At 38.8% G+C, this 25,470-nt stretch overlaps 3 protein-coding genes across 4 annotated transcripts; 1 reads left to right on the plus strand and 2 right to left on the minus strand.

The window, feature by feature from the left end:
* The first annotated feature begins 341 nt into the window (after window positions 1–341).
* LOC104452611 (ubiquitin-like domain-containing CTD phosphatase) lies at window positions 342–5,006 on the plus strand. The gene is made up of 7 exons (XM_010067067.3): window positions 342–658; window positions 1,458–1,602; window positions 2,222–2,336; window positions 2,412–2,475; window positions 3,068–3,233; window positions 4,001–4,298; window positions 4,533–5,006. Exons 1-6 carry the CDS (start codon window positions 360–362, stop codon window positions 4,244–4,246), a joined length of 1,035 nt encoding a protein of 344 aa, XP_010065369.2. The 5' UTR covers window positions 342–359; the 3' UTR covers window positions 4,247–4,298; window positions 4,533–5,006.
* Window positions 5,007–5,700: 694 nt separating this feature from the next.
* LOC104452612 (uncharacterized protein At4g06598) lies at window positions 5,701–16,450 on the minus strand. Of its 2 annotated transcripts, XM_010067068.3 has the most exons (6): window positions 16,077–16,450; window positions 11,601–11,853; window positions 8,362–9,103; window positions 7,230–7,305; window positions 6,987–7,113; window positions 5,701–6,497 (listed from the first exon to the last, which is right to left on the minus strand). In XM_010067068.3, exons 3-6 carry the CDS (start codon window positions 9,075–9,077, stop codon window positions 6,268–6,270), a joined length of 1,149 nt encoding a protein of 382 aa, XP_010065370.2. In that variant the 5' UTR covers window positions 9,078–9,103; window positions 11,601–11,853; window positions 16,077–16,450; the 3' UTR covers window positions 5,701–6,267. The 2 variants fall into 2 exon arrangements, with proteins under 2 accessions (XP_010065370.2, XP_010065371.2); XM_010067069.3 differs by lacking the exon at window positions 11,601–11,853.
* A 1,648-nt stretch (window positions 16,451–18,098) lies between these two features.
* Window positions 18,099–22,394, minus strand: LOC104452614 (cleavage and polyadenylation specificity factor subunit 3-I). Its single transcript, XM_010067070.3, has 6 exons — window positions 22,254–22,394; window positions 21,887–22,101; window positions 21,674–21,771; window positions 21,348–21,393; window positions 21,111–21,260; window positions 18,099–20,294 (listed from the first exon to the last, which is right to left on the minus strand). The coding sequence occupies exons 2-6, from the start codon at window positions 22,034–22,036 to the stop codon at window positions 18,654–18,656; spliced, it is 2,085 nt and encodes a 694-aa protein (XP_010065372.2). The 5' UTR covers window positions 22,037–22,101; window positions 22,254–22,394; the 3' UTR covers window positions 18,099–18,653.
* Between the last annotated feature and the right edge of the window lie 3,076 nt (window positions 22,395–25,470).

Genomic DNA, 25,470 nt, shown 5'->3' on the forward strand with positions numbered 1-25,470 from the left:
CTTCAAGTCAATTAAATTCAATTACACATCATATATTTATACAGGTCATTTCAATTTGTAAAATTTCACAATAGGTTTCGGGAATGCATCAGTTCAAGCCCAAAATTCTCCATTTTTTCAGTATCAAATTGGGTCGGGTTCAGATAATTAGATTACTTGAATTCTTCGGCTCAGGCTATTTCAAATATTGGGCCAAGACGGATAAGAATTATTCACTTTTCTTAATCTTACCCCGGGTCGTGTTGGATCGGTTTATCGGGCGGGTCGTCTCTTTCGGGCCCCGAACGCGTGCGCCCGACCCGAATCCGTCTCGACTTCTCCACGAATCGTCCTCCTCCGAGGAGAGAGACAGAGAGAGAATGGCGTCGCCTTCTGCTTCTTCTTCTTCTTCTTCGGCGGAGGCGGCGGCGGCGGTGGGGTCGCCGGCGACGGAGGAGGAGCTGACGCTGACGGTGAAGTGGAGCGGGAAGGAGTACACGGTCCGGGTCTGCGGGGACGACACGGTGGGGGAGCTGAAGCTGAGGATATGCGAGCTCACCAACGTGCTGCCCAAGCGCCAGAAGCTCCTCTACCCGAAGGTCGGCTCCAAGCTCGCCGATGACACCCTCTTGCTCTCTCAGATCCCCCTCAAGTCCTCCCTCAAGATGACCATGATTGGGTCCCTATTCTTCTTCTCCCTCTCTCTCTCTCTCTCTCTCTCTGTGTAAAGCTTTGGACTTTCGTGTTGTTCTTTGTGTGTCCTCCATTCTTGTTGTCTGAATTTTCTTGGATTTGGAATCTTGGTGCCATATGAGATGATGGGTTGTTTTTTTTTTTTTTTTTTTTTTTTTTTTTGGTGTAAATGAGATGATGGGTTGTTGGGTGTTGTTTCCAGTTTAGGAAATCTTTTGTGGGTCAGGATCGGTTTGGTGGTGTCTGTCAGATGAATTGCATGCCTCAAGTAATTAGACTGCTTTGTCCATGAAGTAATGGTAATTTAAGTAAAAGCTGAAGTAGTGGCGCACGCTGAAACTTAGATTGGGGAAGGGTCTCTTCTTATGTCTTCAGCAATGGACACAATTTGTACTGCCTAATGTGCGCCTGCATTTGGCCTGCCCTGTCTGTTACCAACTTCCTTTTGATTATGTTTGATTAAAATTTGGAGTTTTAGTTGATTGGCATACTGTTTTGTCAGATTATAGGGGAAAAAAATGTGTTGTCTTGTCGCAGTATATGGACAAGCATCATGTAGCAATGACCAGTCTCTGTATGTAGCAAATTTGATTTGGTAGTCTCCCTACAACTTTGATGATGAATATTTGGAATGTTAGTTCAAATATCACATTGTTTCATTAGACTATAGAAAATATAAAAGACGTGTTTCACAGTACATAGACAGGCCTTTATGTAGCAAATTTAGTTCTTTTTTTATTTTTTATTTGACTCTCCGCTGGATGGCTATTGCTTTCTGTTTGCAGGACTGTTGAAGATGATCTTCTCGTGGATGAAGTGGACTCTCCTGAAATAGTCGATGATTTTGAGCTTGGACAAGATGATGTTGTTGACATCAAAGATAAAGATGTCAATAAGCGGAAGCTCAGGAGACGGATAGATCAGTACAAGGTCAGTTTTCCCCCTTTTAACCACGATATTTGAACTATCTAAGAGGACCTGTCTGTTATGAGTCAATGTCATTTGTCCTTGGGCATATGATGGAGTGGAGACTTCTTTATCTCTGAAAGAATCTGTTCAATGCATTTCCTTTTTGGTTGGAGGCATAAACATTTCATTTTCACAGGAGTGGTTTAAGCTAACTACTTACTCCTTAGCTGGTGTATAAGCTTGTGTTATCTATCCAGATGGAAGAACAAACAGTTTCCTTGAGGAGACATAAGACATGGTTTTTGAGACACTACTAGGAGAAGCATCAAATCATTTTTTGTCTAAATTGTTGTCTGAGAGGAAACGATGTTGGTTAATTAAATTCATCGTTTATTTTCTGAGGAGAACTAATATGTGAATACTGATGTATAATGCCTCTGATCTCCATCTTAAAAGGAGAGAGGATAACTCACCTATAGAATTGAAACCATTCTGTACTACTTTGGATTTTAGGGTTAAATCTCAATGGCAAGCCAGCTTATTGTTACCAAAAGTGTAACATGGATATTCAAATTGCTCTCATAAGAGGAGCTTCCTGCGGCACATTGTTGGTGTGCTGATTAATTGATTTGTCATGCAGATTGAACTTCGAAACCCTTGTCGTGAAGGAAAAAAACTGCTTGTTTTGGATATTGATTATACTCTATTTGATCATCGGTCCCCAGCAGAAAATCCTCGTCAATTGATGAGACCCTGTGAGTAGTCTGCATTATACACATTTACAAATTATTTTCTTTGCTATCTAGCTAACTGTAAACCCATACATGCAGATCTTCATGAGTTTCTCACTGCTGCTTATGCAGAGTATGATATCATTATATGGTCTGCAACCAGGTATGGATTATCTTGTTTCTTTATTTGATCTTGGTTTCATGGTAAAAGTATGAAAGACTTCTCTGTTTTGAATTTCCTTTCCAGGTCTTAAGATTATTTTTCTGTGTTGCTGGTTTATTATCTTGAGTAAATTGTGCAAACCCCTTCTGCTTTGTTAATTGCATCTCTACCTCCTCTTCTAAAAGCAAAAGTATACCTTTCACTCCCTAGCAAAGGTTCTGTCACTCTAGTTATTGTGTTCTGTTGCATATGGAACTAATTTGCAACCAATTTCACTCATTACAAGCATTTTCTGTTGCAACCAGACTGCATTTTGTTTAGATACTAAAAAAATGAAGAGATAACTAAGCATCTTTTGTGGTGACTGTTTTTCATCATAGAGGTGTAGGATGTGTAATTTGTCCAAGCTCTACCTCTGGGGGTTCCTTTGTCATTTTTCCTAATCATTAAGATTATGTGATTGAATTGCGTTTTCTCCAAAGGTGCTATGAGTGATTCATTTCAGAAATACCATGAGATGGAATAGCAAAATTTTAGTTGGAAACTAACAGTTGGATACCCTGTTTCTAATATGTCTATTTTCTTTCTGTAGCATGAAGTGGGTTGAGCTGAAGATGGGACAGCTAGGGGTACTTGACAATCCTAATTACAAAATTACAGCACTCTTAGACCGAATGGCAATGATCACAGTACAATCAGATTCACATGGAATCTTTGATTGCAAGCCACTTGGTGTAATATGGGCTCAACTCCCAGAGGTATAGCTTTTATATAATAAATTGACAGATGTTCTTCATGTGGCCTGGTAACCCGATGAAATTGCTTTATACATCTCCTCAGCAGGAGTTTTTTGTTTTTACCAGATGTGGATGTACATATATAGGCACACGTGTATGTATATAAAATAAATGCGCTTATCTCGAGAATAACATACACAATAGAATTTGTTCTGCAAACCTTTTATGCACACATTTGTTGATAAAATAGCCTAAAACAATTTTGTAGCTTAAACCGATCTGTTTTGAGATTCTTTCACTCTAAACTTAACATGCAAGTGACTCTTGAATGTAAGTGCTTCACTTCATCATGCTCTTGGGAATCAATTGGTTTTTTTCATGGTTGAGACTGTTATGACATAGGTATCAGTTCAGTTCGTTTGGGAACAATGTGGCAATATTGTTGCAATAAACCTAATTCTTAGCCTAGAAATTTAGTGTGATCACCTCTCTGCCATGTCTCATATAGGTGCTCTTTCGTGGCACATGCATCTGTCCATGAATCAGGTAGCATTTGGCAGTCAGTCTGCCTCTGCCATGATCTTGTGTTATGGCGTTATGTTGAGTTGTACTTTCACATTCATAGAAGTTTTTCTCTTTCTGAATATCATAATTGTTTCTGACTTTGCGCATGTCCCTAATTTTGTATCTTACATATGAGAAACATAAGACATCATCTTGAAAGTCAGTGGATACAGAACTTCTACATTCTGGTAAAGAGTCCTTACAACAGTCTCTTGACTTGTCAGTATTACAGTGAGAAGAACACTATAATGTTTGATGACCTGCGAAGAAATTTTGTCATGAACCCTCAAAACGGGTTGACTATCAAACCATTCAGAAAGGCTCATTCAAGCAGAGACAGTGATCAAGAACTTGTGAAGCTTACTCAGTACTTGCTTGCCATTGCGGACCTTGATGACTTTAGTTCCCTTGACCATAGAAACTGGGAATTCTTCAATGAGGACAATGCCAAAAGGCGCAGGCATACATGAATTCAAATTAAAAGCTCTTGAATTTCCAATATGCACATTTATGCCATATCTGGTATGGCCTCCTTTTTCTCTCAAATACTTAATACTCCCTTATGAGTACCAAAGACCATAATACTCTATTGTAAATTGTCAAATAAAAATACTAATCTTGGTTGTCATACTCATACAGACTCAAATTCAATACATTTCTTGCTAAGTAAATGTGTTGCCCTAGTAGTGACAACTAGTTGACCATGGAACATGAATGAGAATATTCATCTCACTTTCTCCTTCAATGGTGTTGCAGGTCGTGACTCTGGGATTCATGTCATATCACCTCCAAAACTTCGGCTTTGTTGTATAGATTGGCATGTTCTATCTGACAATATACCACTTTTCGTTTCTGGGACGTCAATGCTGGCCAAGTTTTCTGTACATCATTGCCAACCATCACATTTCTGGGGTATCAAATGCTGGCATGTACGAGGATACTAGACATTATAATAAGCTCCTCGGAAGTGATGTCAATTATGTGTTGAAATGGCACCGCAATTCTATCCTACTGTTGAAAACCTCTTGATTTTGGTGGTGATGGTGTTGATGAATCCATTCCTATACATAAAAGCTAAAGCGCTTGCATGTCCTTTGTGCTTTTGTGTTTGTGTGTGGCTGTCAGTTAAAATACTTGTACCTTACTTCTGCTAGTCCTCTTGCCTTAGGGGCAAGTCCTGTTCCTCATGGAGGCTATGAAGTAGAATATATGTGCTTTTTTCTTCCCTTATGCTATTTTAGCCGGTATCATGCGGGCATTTGGATAACCCTTCTGTCCTGTTTCTTATGTACTTCACTCCACTGTATAAGAATGTGTCACTCCAGAACAATTTTTTATGAACATACAAAGATGTCTGATAAGCTAGAACCATACAATAGGAATTGCTTTTGAAATGGATGTCTGAATTTGGTATATATCGGCGATTCAGAAATAGATCTAGTAAAGCATTCCTAACGTTGGACTTCGCATGGCAAGTAATTGTGGAACAGAAGCAACGTGTTTCGGGAGAAACTGTATAAGTCGGAGTCGGGTGAGTCATTGATATAATCAATAATTGCTTTTAGCAAAGCTTGATGTATTTTAATCAAAAGCAGTTTGATCAAAGCTCACTTATAAAAAAAGACGTACTCATTATTATTATCTTGAAACAGTTTCCTAGCTATGATAACATAGTAGGAAAGGATATTCAATATATCATCAAATGTTGCTATACCAAGCTATTCACACCCTTTGCTTCTCGCCAAGATGTCTTGTCTGAAAGATTTCTTTCAGAAACAGCTTCAGAAACGTTGTGAAGTTCTGAGGACTACTTGGTAGACGAAAATTGGAGTAATTACCATGCTTGGTAGCACGTTAACTAGTGGGAATGTTTATAACATATTCAAAGATTGATATCGATCGTTGAAGACAATGGTGGCAAGAGTTAAGGGCATGTACTATTTGCCTCCTCGTAGCATTCATTGGCCACGACATGATCGTGAACTTACATGAAGTTCCACTTGTTCCTCTCAACAATCACTGAGAAATCATCAAAGGACATGCTCGTACGGCACCATCAGTTTTTGTACAATGGAGCCGAACTGGTTTGAGCAAATAATAACAATTAATACATCCAAATGGTAATCTTCTTCTCGCAAAGCATTCCAAAGTAATGCCCAGCCTAGCGCTGGAGAGGCAGATAAAAAAACAGAATACGAAAAACTTTACCAATGCCTTGAGTATTATTAGGTGGTCGGACAACTCTATGGCTAGAAACCACTTGGCAAATAGATTCTAAGATGTGAGCAGCAACATACTGTAAGGGCGAGACCCACCTCAGGTATATCACATGCCGGCAACAGGACTATCGGCAATGATAACCAGGTGCACCAAATATCGATTATGACAAAAGGTGAGACGGAGAAGATATAGATGGCCAAACGAGCAAAGACAAGGGACAGAGGCTCCAACAAAAGATGGCACCATCGCCCACAGGTGTTGCATCATGCAACTAAGTACGAAGAGGTCCACTCGTAGTGTCATGCCTGGAAGTAGCATCCTTGTGTTTCAACGAGAGGTTTGCAAACTGGGCATCAAGGCCTTTGCTGGTGCTGGTGCTGGTGCTGCGGCTGCTGCTGCGTTGAAGGCCAGAAGATGGTTGTTGCTGCTGCTGTTGATTCTGCTGTTGCTGGTACATGGCCCTCAATCTTCCTATTTCCCGCTCTAAAACCTCATGCTCAACTATAAATTCCAAATAGAATGTTCACTTCAGACCGTAATGGAAAAAAAGAAAAACAAGCATTTAAAACAACAGATAACTCACCATGACATGGTGCAAATCACATACCCAAATTATTTAACCCTCCAAACAGTTTTTATATGCATATCTATAGGCAACTATTCGCGATCCATTTACAACACTTTCAAAATATAGCCATAGGCTGTCACGGCATCCCTAGTCCAGACTCTCTGATACAATATGTTGCAAACAGGGAACGGTAGACTCCTTCACACATGCAAATTGATAAGAACAAGCAAATCAACATAAACACAAAACACCGATGCAAGCAAAAAGCTTACTCGAGTTGTCATAAAAAATTCAAAAGCCACCTCCAAATTCAAAGTAAAAGCTTTCTTGTAGCAGAAGTAACAGAAACCACATAAAAAGAAAGATTTCAACAACCAAAAAGCTCGCATTGTTCACAGTCTTCTTTAGTGAGAGAAACTTACAGCATTTTATCAACTGCTCTTGAGCTAAACTTTCCAACCGTTGTTTGAGGGCATTATTCTCCATGTTCAAGATAAGGTGTCGCTGGTTGAGAAATTCAACCTCTGCGGAAAACTCAGAACCTTCTACCTGCATACAGGAGCACATAAGATTAAAACATAACACTCATCAGAGATAGAATGTGAGCAACTTCTCAGCACTGTTTAATCATGAGATCATAAGATATATCAGCATTTCATTCTTGCCTGCAAAGCTTGCACATTTCTTTCCAACTCGGCTATGTACTGAAGTTTCCGGACCCGTGAACGCTGTGCAAATTGCCTGCAGCAGTTGTGAAAGTTGCCAGTTAGATCCCAACTCAAGTCGCCTAAAAAATCACTACCACTCTCTTTACTACATCTGAGCAATTTCTTCTTATCATTTGCACCTTGAGAAACCTGGTCAGACATTGAGTGACATTTGAAGACAATTGAGATACAGCTGGTATGGCAGTCTAAACAAGATTTACCAATCACAGCATGGGCTTTGGAACTCTGAGTATTTACATAATTATCAGGTCGAAGTTCATAAACAAAAAATCAGTTGTATTACACTAACAACTCTCAAATAATATGCAGATTATTTCAAATAAAAATTCACCAACTAATACCCAATAATGACCCTACCTATTCTCAAGATTATACAGATCCTTTTGGGTCCATTACCAAGCTCAACTCATTTTCTCTACTAGTAATTATGTCACAAAAAAATTACACATATCAGGGCCATAATCAAATCCTAATGGTCCCAGTTTCTTTTATAATAAATCGTTATCCTTAGACTTGAATAATTTCCTAGCTCCAAGTTTGGGCATGAAACATGAAATATGAACAGACTGAAATGTCCAATTATCAAAAACAGAAAAAAATAAAAAGGTGCATGCTGAAAGTATAAAATTTCTAACATATCTATCAACTCATAACACGAGAAATTTGAGCTAGAAAAACGAAAACAACCATTTGACTCCACTGGATGAAAGACTTCTCAGACAAAGAGGATAGAAATTATTATGTAATTGTCATTTATGGCCTATGATTACCTGGCCACAGAATGCATCCGCAAAATTGTAGTATTTTTAGCAATCAATAAGTCATTCCTTGTTTACCACGCTCTCACATAAAGATGTTGCCAAGTTTATTTATGTATACTATCTAGTGGTATAATTGCTTGAACCCTATGACAACAATACACCCTCTGGATTCCCTTTCAGATAGTCCGACACTAGTCTGTCCTAAAACATTTAATTGGGCTTTATAAAACAAAACCGTAGCATGTCCCACACAATGTAACATCTCTAACCATGTGTACACATTAATGAGAAAGGGACACAGCACATACTGCTTTGCCCGTTTAGTATCTGTCTCAGTTGAAGTTGGCTTAGCACGAGAGGCATCTTTCCTTTCAGATGAAGCCTTTAAATCAATTACAGATTCAACTTGGTCTTGCTTCCCATTTACCATGGAGGGATACTTCTCCACTTCTTGGGATACACATATCAGTGCAGAATTTTGAGTAGCAACATCACCTCCAGCCACAGGTGGGGCACCAGGGGGAGTTGCAACATTGCGAGATGACTCCCACACCCTATTCTTCTGCTTCACATGGTTTTGGTCAGCAACAAAATATGCATGCTGACCACCTCTTTGATGATCCATTTCTTGAGTTCCCCAATAGGGCGCTGAAAACACATTTCTGTACTTGTGCTCATCATGAGCTGCATGGTCTGGATCAGAAAACTTAGCTACATCTATGTATGCAAAAGAGTCACTTGATGAGCGTCTATGGCCTCCCCTACGTACAGGAGTTTCAGGTTCATCAAGTAAATCATCAAGCCATGAGGGTTGATCCTCCATGAGAAAACTCTCAGATGACGTTCGTTGGTGGCGGGTATACCCCTCCCCGGGCCTTTGCACTGCTTTAGATCCGATTGGAGGGTTAGGAATATAATCAACATATGAAGGCGAAAGGCCGGGGAATGGGCTTTTTGGAGGCAGGAAAACATGCTTTCCAGAGTATGTCAAATTTCTGGTACTAGGTGGTCTGGAATTTGACATAACAAATCCGGTAATGTCAAGGATGCCTGTGAAAGGACAATTTAACACATCAATAAACAGATTAAAGTACTTACAACACAATGCTTTAGGCCCCTACTTTAAAAAACCAGCAATAAGTCAATCAATACAAATAAAAGTAACAATGACAATGCTAGGAATCTTGCCACTAAATTCAAACTCATCTTCAAAGTGACAACTATAAATTGAAGGAACCACTGAAAGAAAAACAGAAAAACAAACCACTCAAGCAAGACTTACAACGTTCAAGATAACAATGGCTGCACAATTGCAGATGACATGCCTAGCTTAATATTTACTGATTGTAAGAATGTAGGACCAGATCAATGAATCCTCCAAATGACCCAAACCGAAAATGAATAACCTACCGATATTATTGTTAAGTTGATGAGCAAGTCTCAAATACAATTTTAATTTCTGTGAACCATGAATCAAGCGGCTAATTAGATGCCAAAGTTTCTCAAAAGAATATCCCAAACAAATTCTACATGTCCTAGGTAAACGCAGGTGAGAACTGTATTCAACATCAAGTATAAATTTCAACAGCATTAAACATCTTACAGAAATTAGGAAAGGAAATTCCTGTGGATACAGGAAACATGGGCTTCGGATCCATGTTTAATAGTCTACAAATATACATCAAAATAAATAAAAGGAGAAAGAAATAAACTTTTCTCTCTGATTAGAGCTATTAACAATGTCAAGTATCAAATAATTAGTTTTGATATCAGCATGAAACCACTCTATTGTAATCTCTTGTATATGATGCTATGCACCCCTTCTGGATAAATTACAAGCATTTATCCGGTAAGCATCAGCGTTATTGCTGTACCTGATTAATGAAACATTCCCAACACAAGAACCCAAACCATCTGAAATAACAAGAAGACTAATAGAATACAATCAGCTGAACCCAAAACAGCAATCCACTCTACCAATAAACGACTAAAGTAGAATGTACAAATGGTACCACTGAAAGGCATGAGGAGAAGGGATCAATCCCAAACTACCCTCAGAACTAAACACATGCTGCAAAAAGGAACCGTTTGTCCCATACCAGAATTCTCAGCATCAACTCGTAACCACAAAGATATTTGCCTGCAAAACTCAGAATAATCTCACTTACTCACTTAACTTTCAAAAAGTCTTTTCATAATTGTCACGACCCTCTCAAGGTGAACCCCATGAGAACTAATGGATTGCTAGATGGACACAAATAATCCTCTTGCGAGGCAGCTCTTACGCTTTGCACAAACTCTCTCAAGTCCTAACAATTGCAACTTGGTTTTTCTTCTTAATTTACTATTACCTTAGAATCACCAGGAGCCCAGTAAAGCGCGAGATCACTCTACCTCTGCGAACCAGAGAATTGAATTCAAGGACTTGGTTATACTCGATTACACTAACGCCGAATAATTGGTACCTTTTCTCTTTTAAAGGAAACTCTTCATACGATCATTTTATTTCCTAATATGCAGCTACGAGATCATGCAATTAAATGCAATATGCAATCAAGAAAACATAGCAACCAATTAATAATGGCATATGACAAAAAGTAGTAAAATTGCAACCTAAACCATCTTGGGCAATTATAAAACAAGATAAAAAGAAATAAACCAACCCAAGCCGCATTGAGCAACAATTGAACGTAACCTCATTATTACATCCCAGGACATGATCTCCTCGAGTGTAAATGGGAAGTTCAAAAATTTTATTGTATCTACCCTAAAGTAGACTAAAGCATCAAAGGGAAAGAAAATATGTAAATTTAACATGCTATGCCAGAATAAATCCTAGATAAATTACTTGACTATGATGAGGTAACAATAGAAATAAAATCTAATGTAATGTAATCTAAAATATGGTATGTGTAATCTTGGTAAGGGAAGAATGCTTAATTTTTAAATTTTTATGACTTGTGCAAAATATTTTTTCCACAGTGTACCGTGCATTAGGAAAAAAAATCAAATTATGATGCAAAAATGCAATTTACCCTGAATGCAAGTGCAATCCTGAATGAATTTTTATGCAAATGCAATCTAAAATGACTAACATGAAAGACATGATTTTTATATTCGATTTTCATGACATGTAAATGAGACATGGAAACTAATATGCAACCTAAATGTCTCAAATGCACACTAAGACAGACATTAATGGATAATTATAATAAAGCATAAGAATCTAAATGTGTAAAGAAGGAATTTTACTAGTGCCACAAATGATTTTATAGTTTAAAAAAAATATGACGTGAATGTATGAACCTAACTAAAACTGTGCCATGAAATACGTCTAAATGAATAAGCAAACCCAAAGTTCCAACATCTTCAACAATTCACAACATCCATCCTTGAGAGCAATTTCATGATACGCATGGATCTACTCTGGAGCCTCTAAGTATGCATCTAAGTTATTTGCTTAAACCAAAATTGACATTCAAGGGACTTACTTCACCTAATTGAAGCTAAAATCAAAAACTTCCCAATAGTAGACCAGCATATATACCTTTGATAGGACAAAGCTGCACACTCTAAATCGTAATAACAGACCACAGCTGGGCTAGAGTGAGTCAATGAGAGCATTGTAAAGGCGATTCTCAGGCTGATTTAGCAGCAGTAATGCAGGCTTGATAATCCGGGCAACAGCGCAATGGCTCATCACAGCTACAAGGCTAAAGCAGACGCACTCAAAACAGCAGCAGCAACTCCATCACAGCAGAAGCAACTCTGTCACTACAGCAACAACAACTCGACACGACCTGATGCAGTGAAATGATGAATTGTGACTTCCCAGATGCTAGCAACAGCTCAATGATGAATCCCAAAGATGTGATGTGGCATAGAAAAGCAAACAGGCGTAGTGACTTTCACAAGATGTTAATGGACTATAATTGAAGGTGCATGGGATGATAAAGGGTAAAAAATTGGAAAATGGGTGATGCTGGTCTGACAAATTGCTTGGACGTGGGTGTGCCTTTTGTGAATTTGGCGAACGAGAATTGGTACTAGTTCATGGATGCCACCATGAAAAAAAGGTGGGATGCCGCCATGTAAAATGTTTAGAGAGGTGAATGTACAATTCCCGGTTATAGAGAGTGCTAGATATATATAGACAACCCTAACAGTTACTAAGAATCTAAAATAAAAACAGACACTAAATATCCCATAAAAATGATAATCTATAGACAAAATGAACCATGACTTAAGCACACGTGGAAAACGCACTACGGGTTGGTCCAATGAACCAAGTCATGCACCACATCCATGTTGGTCGTGGAAAAAGGTATTTCTTTTCAATTTTTTTCCCTAAATTTATCTGCAATTTAAATTATCTTGTTTGAGGGAAATGTGTCTATAGACCTGGATTCACAATTTTTCAGAATAAAAATGACTTGCTAAAGAGCAACAGATTAATTAAGAGAAATAAAATAACTAATAGAATACCGAGTGACCACGCTTTGTCTCTCCACCCATTCCCTCTTCTGCCCAGAAATTGCCAAATATGTCCCAAACCCCAGATGGTTATGCAAAATCACTCAAATGCAGTACTCAAGATTAAGTCTAAAAAGCACTACTAATGCCTCATGCATTAGATGAAATGACTAAAATATCCCTGTAGTCAATTGTATGCTCAAACGCTCAATAATCCTACCAATACTTAAACATGACATGCAAGAATCCAATCATAGCAAAAAATCCAATTTTCTCGTTTACTTGTGTTTTCTTTTCCTTTTCTACATGTAAGAAAGACCTTTGCATAAAATATGAATGTCAACAATAATTGAAGCCTTGCAGACTACCAACACTTCCTACAAGGGTTTAAACAACTTTACTAGAAGCCCCTCCTGGATTTATATCCTCAAAAATCACAAGCTATTTTCAGCTACCAAATGAGAGCCCAAGCACTTCATAAATTGAATTCACTTTCTGAAGCACCAGAATGATCACTTCTGATCTTGCTAGCTATTCAGTCACCAGCAGTTAGAAATCCATCAAGTTGCCCCCTTAGGATCCACTTTAATAATTGTTTCCTTCTTCTCCTGCTGTTTCTGTGAAACTTGATCCTCCACCAAACTTTGACAGACTAACCCAAAGTAGAAAGCATAGATTGTTCTAAACTAGAAGCTGATCATTTTATTTTAAAGAATAAAGGACAGCTTCTCAAAGACGAACATCCTTCACATTGAGTATAACAGCTCCAACATCATCCAAACAATCATCTACAATCAGCATATATACAAAGCTAACTATCACCCACTATTCTACTACACATTGTGGATGCAAACGCCCACATGATCCTTCCATAGGTCCTCTAGTCCTGACAAACCACAAGAAGGTTATAGCATCTGGAACAGAAAGTTCAAGAGGGAAACATCAGAGGATGATTATTAGGCAGAATTTTAATCTCCAAACAGCTTAAGGGAACTTTGTGTTCCTGATTGAGTATGAATGCCCCTCTACCCAAGCTCATCAGGCAATGTGCACAATTTTCATGTCAATGCCAGTCCAAGCAAAGCAAAGCCACATGTCATTACATGCCAAGCATCAAGCACACTACTGTTCCCAATCACTGCTAGTGCGCTAGAAGCCAATTTTCGATAAAAAATTGCACCAGGCCTTCCCCATTTTTCCTCACAACCTGTAGCCAAAGAACTCTATAACACGATCTTGACTAATTTAGGCCTTAGAGTAGAAATTAGTTTGAGATCCACGAAATTCATCTTCATGATGCTGGAGTCCTCCTGACTACTCCTCTACAAAAATAACTACCAAGCTCTACTGGGACAACTACAGTATTGCACCCTACAAGAAAAGAAAACCACATCATTACATGCCAAGTTCAAGCACACAACCATTCCTCATCACTGCTAGTGCACTAGGAGCCATTTTTCAATAAAAAATTGCAATGGGGCCTTCCCCATTTTTCCTCACAACCAGCAGCCAAAGAACTATATAAAAAAATCTTGACTAATTTAGGCCTATGAGTAGAAATAAGTTCGAGATCCATGAAAAACATCTTCAAGGCACTGGAGTCCTCCTGACTATTCCTCTACAAAAGTAACGACCAAGCTCTACTAGGACAACTAAAGTATTGCACCCTATGCCATTCCCACCATCCTAGCCAACAAAAAAACTCCACAATATGACATCATGTATGGAAGTAATTGTATGCACGACCTGGGCTATAAATGACATGACCAATCAATAGAACTATTTCAATACTAGCCATAACGCATGCAAAACAAAACCAAGCCATATCTTCCCAGATGAAGAAGATGGAATTGCATAAGTAGGATCCTGCGATTCGAAACTTAAGAAATGCCCTGGATCTTAAGTAGGATCTTAATTTGCAATGATTTTTACATGGTCCTGATCCTAAGCTCCAAAAAATCATAGGATCAATATGATCCTTCGGGTCCCATCGATCCAACTTTTTCATACTTTGACCTTGAAATAAGTATATCGTCATATTCAGTATGTCCTCATATTTAGGTATTAAAAAAGTTGATTTTCCTGGTACATCCAGAATAAAGATGGCACAAACTTTAAATTCACACTATTTTTGAATTTAATGACACACAACGTTCATAACTAGTAGATTCCATATGACATTCCAAGATTTTGCCTTGCTGCCAAATTTTTAGGATGTCAACTTATAGATACCTTCTTCAATCCTAAATACTAATAACTTTGGCTAAGTCAGAGACCTCCTACCCAAACCATTTTATTTGTTCCTAGCAATGCACATGTCCAACTCATACTCTATGCAGCTTCAACGTCAGTCTTCTATTACTTTTGGCTTGTTACAAACTTATAACGACCTTTACAGCATAAACAATGCTATAGTTACATTATGGGATCTCACAACTGTGACATAATACATCACAAATCTGGAAAGACCTGTATGTTTTATTACAAAAGTGAATTGGCTGGATCAAGCGCTGATGGGTTTTCGCACTGAACGGGAACTAATCTCACAAACCAAGATCTGAAGAGTTCATGTGTGTTGAAAAAATGGAAGCATTAGATGGGAAGTTGAAGAGAGGGCAAGCCCAGTGAAGCTTAAGAAGAAGCTTGAGGAAGACCAACCAAGGAATACCGAACCGCAAGTCGTCAAACATCATAGGTCATAGGTCATATAGGAACTTAAGAAAGGACTTGACAAGCAAATTAGAACTTTACAATTATTAATCTATGCGTTCAGATAGTTGTGATTGTCTAGCCAAAAGATAATTGTCATAATCGAAGAATAAATCTATCTTCAGTAGGTAAGATTTTCCATGTATAAGAATACACGAAGCTTTCCAAATTTTGTCTCTGTGTTTCGTCCCTCATTCCCCTCCTCCTTGATCTCACTCAATTCCTCACATTCTTCCTTTTCTTCCTCTTTCTCCCATCTTGCCTAAAAGTTGCAATGCATCAAAACTCTCACTGCTATGCCCACTATTCAAATGTGCGTTAAGCACCATCTTGACAAAAAAGCACTCGGAGGCTCTTCAATATTAATACACGGCCCTTTATTCCTCGATAACCATACTTATGAATTTACTGCCCCATCCTTTATCATCCACATAGAAGATTAATCCCATAATTGACTCGAATATGCAGAATCAGAGACCGTACCAAGTTGATTAAGAACAAAAAGAAAAGCTTCAAACCTTTATGGGGCACCCACAAGTTCAAGAATGAAAATTCAGAACCCAGTGAACAAACAAAAAGAAAGCTCCAAACCTTTATGGGCACCCACAAGCTCAAGAATGAAAATTCAGAACCCAGTGAACAAACAAAAAGCAGCTGTTAATAACAGGACAGGAGGCAACCCATAATAAACCCAACCAACCCAATAGGATCGCCAAAGCTGTTCTTGCAAACGAATTGAAGGAATACAGAGACAGATTCCCACCAAGAAATCACTAAAAGAAACAAGAAAACAGACACAAAGAAATCAAAGTTCTTGCAAAGAAGAGTGAGAAAGGCGTACCGATGAAGGTCAGAGGATTTTCGAAGATCTCGAGAAAAGTACGATGTCGAAAGAGATGACAAAATCGGAGACAACCCTTTTTTCCTTTTCTCCTACGGGGATGACGATGAGATGCTATTCGCTGTTCTCTTGCTATCCCCGGATTCTCCCTCCTACCTGAAGAGGTTGAATTCTCTCTCTCTCTCTCTCTCTCTCTCTCTCTTTCTCTCTCCCCCACTCTGCTTCTTGAAGATCGGGTCGGGGTCGAACGTTTGGAAACTCCGAAGCTGCTTTCCTTTCTTGAGCTCTCTTTCCTCGGACAACATTAGAATATGCCGATGCAATGCCCCGCTCCTACATGGAAACTCTGCTACATGGGCATGCTACGTTCCATTTCAGATGGGATGCATATGGAGAATGTACTGTAGAATTGTACGCCCATAATATTATGTATACGTCCTTGTATACCATGATTGCCCCGTTTGCTCTTGTACTAACAGGAGGCGACATAGAGTGAGATTCAGGTAGATACTGTACAGACAAGGATGATGGTGGCTTCCAAGAAGAAAGAAAAAGGTCAAAAAATAATTCTTTTCTCACAAGGCGTCAGGTTATGTATGTAAACTTTTGTGTATTAGATTAAGTTCACTTTGTCAATTCAATCAAAACACATATGGTTAAATATAAATTGCTCGTTTATAACACATATGGCTTGTTTCTATGTATGTCATGTGACACTTCAATTTACATCTATGATTGCCATGTGAGACTATGATTCCACCAATAAGTTGCTAACTTGATGATTTTTTTTGTCTCCTAATTATTATCTTGTATTGTGCTTAAATAAATAAATAGAAATGATTTTTAAATATACCTTGAAATGGTATAGTTTATTTTAATGAAATAAGATTGTGAAAGGAAATCCATTTTAATTTAAGTTAAAATCTTGTGCCCTTATCAAATGTGGTATGTTCATTATATAATAGATCTCAATTAGTTAAAAAAATCGTTCAGTTTAAACATTGCTATTTACATATGTATTAAATTTTCTTTATTACGTGGATAAATATCACTTTATTTTACCTTATGTGAATCAAATTAGGTATATAAAAGTTGACCGCGTGAACTAGAAAAAATGTATCTCACTATAATCTATGTATAGCTTACATGATTAATTGAATAAGTTGCACTTTAAAGATATATGTTGTTGATGAATATATTATTTCTGATTAAAGTATAATTCACTTTATTCAAGTAATTTGATTTAATGTATAAAAAAAGAGTTACAGTGGACAAATAAATTCACTTAGTTCGAGAATGTATGCAAATTTCAAAATTATTCGCTAATTCTTAACACCATTTAATATAATATTTCTTTTAAATATGTTAAACTTAAATAATATTTAAAATATTTAAAAATTTATTTCTTACCACTCACAATAAAATGTTTAAAGTCAAACAATATTAAATTACAGCTGATTTAAAACATAGAGCATTTGTACTTTATCTAATTTCATTTTCTAGTTCTTAAATAGACTTATTTCAAATGTTGCTTCAATCACTGTATTCAATTCATGTTCTGTGTGCTTAAGAGATATTACTTTATAACGTATTTCTCGTCACATATTAATCTTCATGCCACTACCATTGATTACTATTGGAGAACATGGGCGGGAAGAAAGCCTTAACCATTACCCTTTCATCATTGTGTTGTATCATTGACATTAGTACAAGTTGATTATTATTTCAATAAGCCTAGTTCATAATACTTTGTGGTCAGATCTTAAGAATAACAATCACAACCCGATTTCTAGTTGAGAACATAAATGTGAGATAATCATAGTGTTCCCCCCTGAACAATGTTTTTGCCCCCTCAGAAATGAAATCAAGGTTCAAACTTCAGTCACTACCCTTCTAAAAGACAGCCTAGAAGGGGAAGAGATGGCAAATGTGGTGATGAGATTAGTATCCTCTTTGAAAGGGGATTTTCTCACCATTGTTTGGTGGAACTGGTAGAAATTTAAGCAAGAGGGCATAGATCACTGAGACAAACCACAACTCAGATAGAAAGAAATATGTAGCCCCACTCAGACATTTTAACAAAGCATGATCCAAGCACAAACTCTTCACTCAACCACTCATCAATTCCCCATCAACATGTCACATGAACAACAATGACAAAGTCCGTGTTTTGGCCGTCCCAGGTGAACGAAAACAAGGACATCACCAAGCTACAGCATTACCACATGGATGCATCTTCTAAGGCATCACAGACTGTCTGGTTCTTCACAAGCCTGCTCACATTAGCTAGAAAAATCATATTTTACGAAAAGAATTGGTAAATCTTTTCCGCAAGGTGCCAAACGAGCCTTGCCAGCCTTCAAACACCAAACTAGAATACGTGAAAGTACAAAAACTAAGTAATCCAAGTGCCACTGTCAAAACACGTTCCGAGAGCTGAGATATGCTGTTAGATGCTTAAAACTTGAGCTGAACTTAGATTGTGAGTTGAGGATATCTGTACTATGAGGTTGGTGATGCAATCTACAGTTAGAAAATGACCTGAAAAAAGATAGCTACAGAAAACACCAAAGCTATCTAAGAAGCTGACAGGGTTATTGGTTTTACAGCACTCTGGATTCGCTGAAATGCAGTCCTCACCCTTTCCCGAAGGCCATCATCTTCACTCTCCACGTCCCCACTCTGCTTGTCCAGATGCGCTACATTACCATCAACATTTATCACCAGCCTCCCATTCTCACCAAATTTCACATCCCCAAAGAGAGAAACCAGAAGTGCATGAATGACCTTCTCTGCCTTTTTCTCACTTTCTTCTTCAGTTTTCATAGCCTCTGTTTCAACCACGAACTTGGGAATCTCACGGCTTATGTTCAAGACAAGAGCAACAACAGAATCTGAAACTATGTCACTAATAGGATCTGATGTCCAGTGCACTGAAATATGTTTATCAGATTCATGCTTCACTGTTACTCGGTCATGCACACGTAACATGGGAATGCCAGATTCCTCGTCTACTGAAGATTCCACACTTCCATATATCTGCTTGAGCCGGTGGCTTATCACACCAAATGCACCTGTGTAGGGAATTGTGATCCTCTGATTAATATTTGCTGTGGATAACTGAGAGAAAACATGAAGATCTTCAGGTGCCATTATTTGATAAGTGAAGCCTTTCTTTACTAGAAGGCCACTAACAGTCTCACCCACTTCTGGGGTCTTCTCAGCCAGCCTCCCAATAGTTTTTGCCATTTTCTCCGAATTGAAGTACAATTCAACTGATTGACAATTCTTTGGCGTCATAATTTTGTTGTTGCGATCAGCAAACTGAGTTACCAGTTTTTGTTTCAGCCTTCCCATCTCATTTGCTTCTCCATGTACAAGAACAATGTTCGGAGGCATTACCTCATCCAAAAATGCACTTGTCTGAGCAAAATCAGCATGGGCAGAGAAGGAAATATAATGAACTTGCATGTTAAGAGGAGCAGTGAGACCATTCATCAGAGTGACTTCCTTCGGTTCATTGATGATGGTCTTCGCCGGTGTCCCTTCCACGACATATCCAGGAATAACACAAGCATTTTTCTTGTCAGAGCACCACATGTCAAATAGTTGACGCGATAACCCACTTTGAAGCCCACTGGGACTAGCCATAACGACTGAGGGACCGACATCATTAAAACTCTCAATACTCTTTAGCGGCGAGATATGCTTGAAGTCAAAAGGATTTGATGTTGCAAATTGGCTTCGGATCCTTTCATTCATGGAATTGATATATGTTTGATAAACAGCCATACACTTCTTCGCAAGAGGGGAAGCATAATATATAGGAATATTATGAAGCTCAGGGTGGTTGGACCAGTACTCGTCAAGGATCAACAGAAGTTCTTGAGCACGACCAAGAGCAAATGCAGGGATAAGGACTCTACCTCCTCGAGAAACAGTAGAATGGATGACATCAGTGAAGCGTTTCTCCCGAATATGACGAGGTTGATGAAGCTGCACTCCATAAGTGGACTCAATTATGCAGATATCAGGTGAGAACTGAGGAATCTCTGCAGCTCGGAGATGCCTATCTTCTTCACGGGAATAATCACCTGTATAAAGGACTCGTACACCAGCAATATCGACCATGAACATTGCAGCACCGAGAACATGGCCAGCAGTATAGCACCAAAACCGAATCCCATTCACTTCAAGTGTTTGGTGGAAATCAATTACCTACAGGTAAAAGTAGGTAGGTAACATGATTTAAATGCATTGGGATGAATGGTTTAGAAGTTATGCATGCATGGAACTTCAAAGAATAGCACAAAAATTAACAATTTCGCCAGTTCATTTACATTGAATAATTAACATTCCATTGGAAGACCATGTTCTCACATGAAACACAACCCAACATATCCATGATTAATTATTTGCCATGTCCAATAGACTAGACAACATCGAGTGATCATCCTAGGACAAAATCCACTAGAATAGACACTATAAGTATACAGCATATATAGCATACTGTATAACACATAAGTACTGAGTTAACTAGTTTATCCATTGAGATCGCTAGTTTATCCAACTTCTCAAACAACTGGGGATAAATAAACGATATCGGACATCAAAGCAGCAGAGATGGCTATAGCTGCAATGAAAGAAGGATCCTGTGCTTTATCTTAAAAGAGACGAAACCTATTTCAGCTTAATACCGAACTTGATTCTTTGAAAGGTAAGACTTGGGGAATGGTAGATTCTAAGCATATGGAGAATCTGCAATGCACCTAAAGACAAAAAACAATTGAAGTCTACTGAGCCTGAGGTATAGGTAAGCTTGCACATGCTTCTGACATGTAAATGGTCTACACAAGCAATCCATCCATGACCGGATGCAAAGCAAGAATTATTCTACTTCTTCGTCGATGACATCATCCCTTCTAGGACCAGTAAAATTCAATGAGTTGGTCACTATGCAGCATTCCCCAAGGCAGACATTAGCAAGCAAATTCTTGTAGCATGAAGAATGAGCTCAACAAATGAGAGAAATACCTCAATCTTATCCATTGAACGAAATATATCCTGTTCATCAAAAAGCATATCTTCAACTGAGACCTTGCTCACTTTTACATAATCTGACAAAAGCAGCTTGTATATAGCCTTCGTAGCATGAGTCATGAAGACACGACCTTTAAATGTGGTCTGGAAAAATGAGAGCATGTTGGGTCATCGGAACGAAAGTAAGATTCAATAATCAAAATACCTTTCCACCCTAATATAGCCACAAACCTTTTCCAAAAAGTATGGTAAGGAAGCTGCATGATCCAAGTGGAAGCTGCAAGCAGTCAACACCGACTTGTAAAAGACCAGAGACCTTTACTGTGGAAGCTAAATGCATGAGGGAGGGGTGGAAGTATAAATCAGCAATAATGTGAGAAGCCCATCCTAAACTCTACAGACATTGGTGCTGATAACTTAATAACAGCCCAATGCATCGAACTCAGAATTGATCCAAGACGAAGGGGCAAGGATGAATTCCTTTGGCAAGTTCTTACAACTTGTGGCCGCCAAAGGCAAGTCAATGATTATACAGAGAAGGTAGATAAAACGCTTACTGAGTAATTAGGAGGACATCGATTGTCGAAGGGTCAATCTCATCGAAGTACGGAAGAGCGGCCATGCCCGAGTAAGCAGGATGAATTCCACAATCAAACTGCCACCCACATACAATAATCACGGAAACATCACAAGAGAAACCAACCCATTTCTGCTAAACCTCTAAAACCCGGGAAAAGCCCAACGAAAACCCAGGAAAAAAGAAGCAGTACCAACACGGTCTTCCCTTTGAAAGACATGTAGACGCATGACCGACCCACTTCGTTGCCAGCGCCAAGAGGAGTGATGATCAGCTGGTCGCCTTCTCTCGCGGCCGGCGGATCCCACCTCTTCAGAGACGGCGCCTGCCCAACCGAAGCCATGTACGATGACAAAAGCTCGCTACAGAGCCCTTCAAAAGTTCAAATTCACCAAGAACGCGCTGCCCCTGTGGAGGGAAAAAGAGAAGAAGAAGAAGAAGCAAGAAACATGTCTGAAGCTGGTCAAACGACAGGCAAGAACATAGTACTCGAAGTCAAACATAGAAAATGCAGACTGAAGTGCAGAGAGAGAGAGAGAGAGAGAGAGAGAGATGCTTACAGAAATTTCAGAGATTAGTGCCAAGAATGCAGAGCGCAAGGAAGTAGAAGTTGAGCTAAAGCCCTAAGATGTACCCCCGCCCTGCTTGCCCGCCTCTACTGTTGTAAATGAAAATGATCAATCATTGTGACCTAATCTGAATTCCACTCCTACTTCCTTACTTCCACTGTTTTGTTGAATTTGTCATTCTAATCTTGGAATAAGTGCATCAGAAGTCACAATCCTTGTCACAAAAATGATGACATGTCATAATTTTTAATCATACACAGTTTTCTGCATGGCATTTTTATTGTTTTCTTCCCTAAATCTTGCTTACATTGGATTAAGACAATGAAAAAAGGCTAAAACTTACCAAAAAAGAATCCAAGCTTAAGGGGGAAAAAAAACACAGGCTCTCCGACCCTAGAAATTGAGAGATATGAAACGAACTTCCATCTCCTGTCAACTTTTATCTCGAGAAGTTGAGTGTTATTTTATATAAAGGTGCTTACCAGAGGTTTTTTGTTCAACATATCTTACAAGAAGTTGAGTGTTATCTCATACAAAGGAGCTTGCCAGAGGCTCCCGTGCTCCAGGAACGACGGTGGAACGCCCAGGCGACGCCGGTTTTCGGTCTTCTGCAGCATCAATAGCACCCTCCATCTTTAACATGAAAGACCTCAAATCAGAAGCTTCACACGAAAGGCTTCATAAACCTTGCACAAAATAGGCCTCGCCTCTGCTATAAACGCAACAATATAGAAAAGCAGGGAAAAACAAAATGAGCAAACAGCAGTCACACTAATCCCCCGTGGCTCTCTTCTTTTTTAGGCGGGGTTCTTTTTTTGATAAATTTTAACATTTTCATTTTTTAAATCTAATTTAAAAAATATTTGAAAAAAAAAACTAGGATTTGAGCCAAAATCATGCTTTAGCTATGTAGGAAAGAGAAACTAACATGAAAATGCCATACTCAATATATTTTGTTAGATAAATTGATGGATTTAATAGAATGACTCGATTGCACTAAGTTGATAAATTTAAGGATCTGATTGCAATTTCTGAAAATTTATAAACTTAATTGTACTTTCATGACAACATTTTAGAACTTTTGATGCATTTATCCATTTATATTTTAATGAACATTTTCCTTACCAATGTAAATTTTCGTGAGCCATCAAAACCTATACAAGCAGCACATATCGAAGTGTTGTTATTATTACCAATCACTATAACCTGTCAAATATTTTTGTTATCGTTTGTACTTTCCATAATTAGATTTGTAATGGAAGTTATCCTCTTTTTTGGCGGAAAATGAGTCTCGCGTCCCAAATTCACAACATTTCAGAATAAGAATGATGACTTGCTAAAATAGAACCAGATTAATTGAGAGAAATAAAAAATAACTAATATAACATCTACTAGTAGTGGCCATGTTCTGTGTCTCCTCTAGCCATTCTCTTTTCTGCCCAAGAAAATGGCCAGGCCAAGCCAAGCCACAAGAAGGTTTTCAGGAACTACTTCTGGTGCAGCCTCTGGAATAGAAAGTTCAAGAGGAAGTAGAATGATCATCAGGCAGAATCTAATCACCAAACCAGCTCGAGAGAACTTTTTCGCAATCTCGATTTTGTGTACAAATGCCCCTTGACTGACCCGACCCGACCTGGCAATCCGCGCAGCTCTCGCGACTGATGCCTATGTAAGCAAAGCCAAACATGCCGCCGCGCGCCGAGCGTCGAGCACTCGGTCATTCCCATCGCTGCTAATGCACTAGAATCCACTTTTCAATAGGACATTGCATCAGGCCGAAGGACTTTGCAACGAAAATTGACCTTCGTGATGCTATAGTCCCTCCTGACTATTGCACCCTACGCCATTCCCGACTGGAAAAAAGCTTTCCACAGTACTAAAATCAGGCACGGAAGCAGCTGTATGTATGACTTGGGCTGGTACGACATGACCAATCGATAGAATCATTTCAATGCTCACAACCAAGCCATCTCTCCCAGAGGGAAAAGTATTAAAAAAGCAACGAACCTTATTATCAGCTTAGTTATAAAAATTTGATTTAATTAATTTAATCCTAAATTTTTTCATATTATTCGACTGATTTAGGCTGAAAATTGCTAATGTAGACATCGTAGGGTGGCTTCTTTTTTTTTTAAATATTTTTTTTTTCAATTTTTTTATTAATCTTTCTTCTCTCTTTTTTTTTTTTTTTTTTAACTTATTTCCTTAGAGTCGCCAGCCTCCAAGATGGCTGGTGAGGGGAAGGACCGAGATGCCCTCCCCAGCCATAGGCAAGGCTTGCCCTCACTGACTTTTGGCAAGGGCTGGGTGAGGCTTTCCTTGCTAAATTCGGCGTTAGACCCTTGCCTAGTCCTCGGCAAAGGTTGGCCATCTAGGATTTTTGCATATAGGTGGTGTAATTCTTAAAGTACGATCCAGTCCGTTTAAACACCTTCATCGATCCTAACTCAGATCGCATCCCGACAACCTTGGAAGACCCGTGTTTTTCATTTTAAATGAAGCTTCCATCATTGTCCGCCAGAAATTATTTTTTTCTAGTCATGTTGTGTGTACTTAGGAAACGGCCTTTTTGCCGAATATTAATCTTACGCCTCCATAAAGCATGATATTCTTCCATAAAACTGCATATAATCATTAAACAAATCTCATCTTATCCCTTACACCACATCACATATTATTGGCTTAATGCCTATTTAGAAATATGCAAGTAGACATGCTTGCACAAGGCGCAGGCTAAGTAACTAGTGAAATCTAATCTCCAATCGCACCAGTTCCTGCTCATGTACTTCATCGGGATGTCTTTAGAACTTCATTCAAAAAGTTATCCTCTGGGTTCGACATCGGTTGTCTATTCGGTATACCCCAAGTCTTATAAGAGCGCTTTGGACATTTCTAAATTTTGTTTTTTCTTTTTATGAAAACGTGTACTTAAAGGAACATAACTCTTATAAGCTAGCCCATGACTCATTCCCTAAATGATGTGAGACTAGAGAGGAACCCCTTCCTTGCGCACGTCCGGGGACAGAGGTGCAGACGCACCGCCATCCCTCCTCCCCACGCACCGCCACTCGGGCGTCACATGGTACCTGTCGAGTTTGGATTTCTAGTGGTCCCGAACCTGCCCCGCTGCCCTTGATCAGCGCAGTAAGTGGTGTGGGTTTAGTGCCAAGAACTTAAAAGAAAACTAGTGGAGAACGTGGGCCGGAGA

Source organism: Eucalyptus grandis, chromosome 7, assembly GCF_016545825.1.
Source record: "Eucalyptus grandis isolate ANBG69807.140 chromosome 7, ASM1654582v1, whole genome shotgun sequence".
NCBI lineage: Eukaryota > Viridiplantae > Streptophyta > Magnoliopsida > Myrtales > Myrtaceae > Eucalyptus > Eucalyptus grandis.

Coding starts and splice junctions, on each gene's coding strand:
- LOC104452611 (XM_010067067.3), top strand. CDS start 360: ATGGCGTCGCCTTCTGCTTCTTCTTCTTCTTCTTCGGCGGAGGCGGCG. Junction 2,337..2,411: donor TCGTCAATTGATGAGACCCT/GTGAGTAGTCTG, acceptor CCATACATGCAG/ATCTTCATGAGTTTCTCACT. Junction 3,234..4,000: donor TATGGGCTCAACTCCCAGAG/GTATAGCTTTTA, acceptor TTGACTTGTCAG/TATTACAGTGAGAAGAACAC.
- LOC104452612 (XM_010067069.3), bottom strand. CDS start 9,077: ATGTCAAATTCCAGACCACCTAGTACCAGAAATTTGACATACTCTGGA. Junction 7,306..8,361: donor GATACTAAACGGGCAAAGCA/GTATGTGCTGTG, acceptor CAACTGCTGCAG/GCAATTTGCACAGCGTTCAC. Junction 7,114..7,229: donor GAAATGTGCAAGCTTTGCAG/GCAAGAATGAAA, acceptor TCCTGTATGCAG/GTAGAAGGTTCTGAGTTTTC.
- LOC104452614 (XM_010067070.3), bottom strand. CDS start 22,036: ATGGCTTCGGTTGGGCAGGCGCCGTCTCTGAAGAGGTGGGATCCGCCG. Junction 21,261..21,347: donor TACCATACTTTTTGGAAAAG/GTTTGTGGCTAT, acceptor TCATTTTTCCAG/ACCACATTTAAAGGTCGTGT. Junction 20,295..21,110: donor GTTCAATGGATAAGATTGAG/GTATTTCTCTCA, acceptor TTTTACCTGTAG/GTAATTGATTTCCACCAAAC.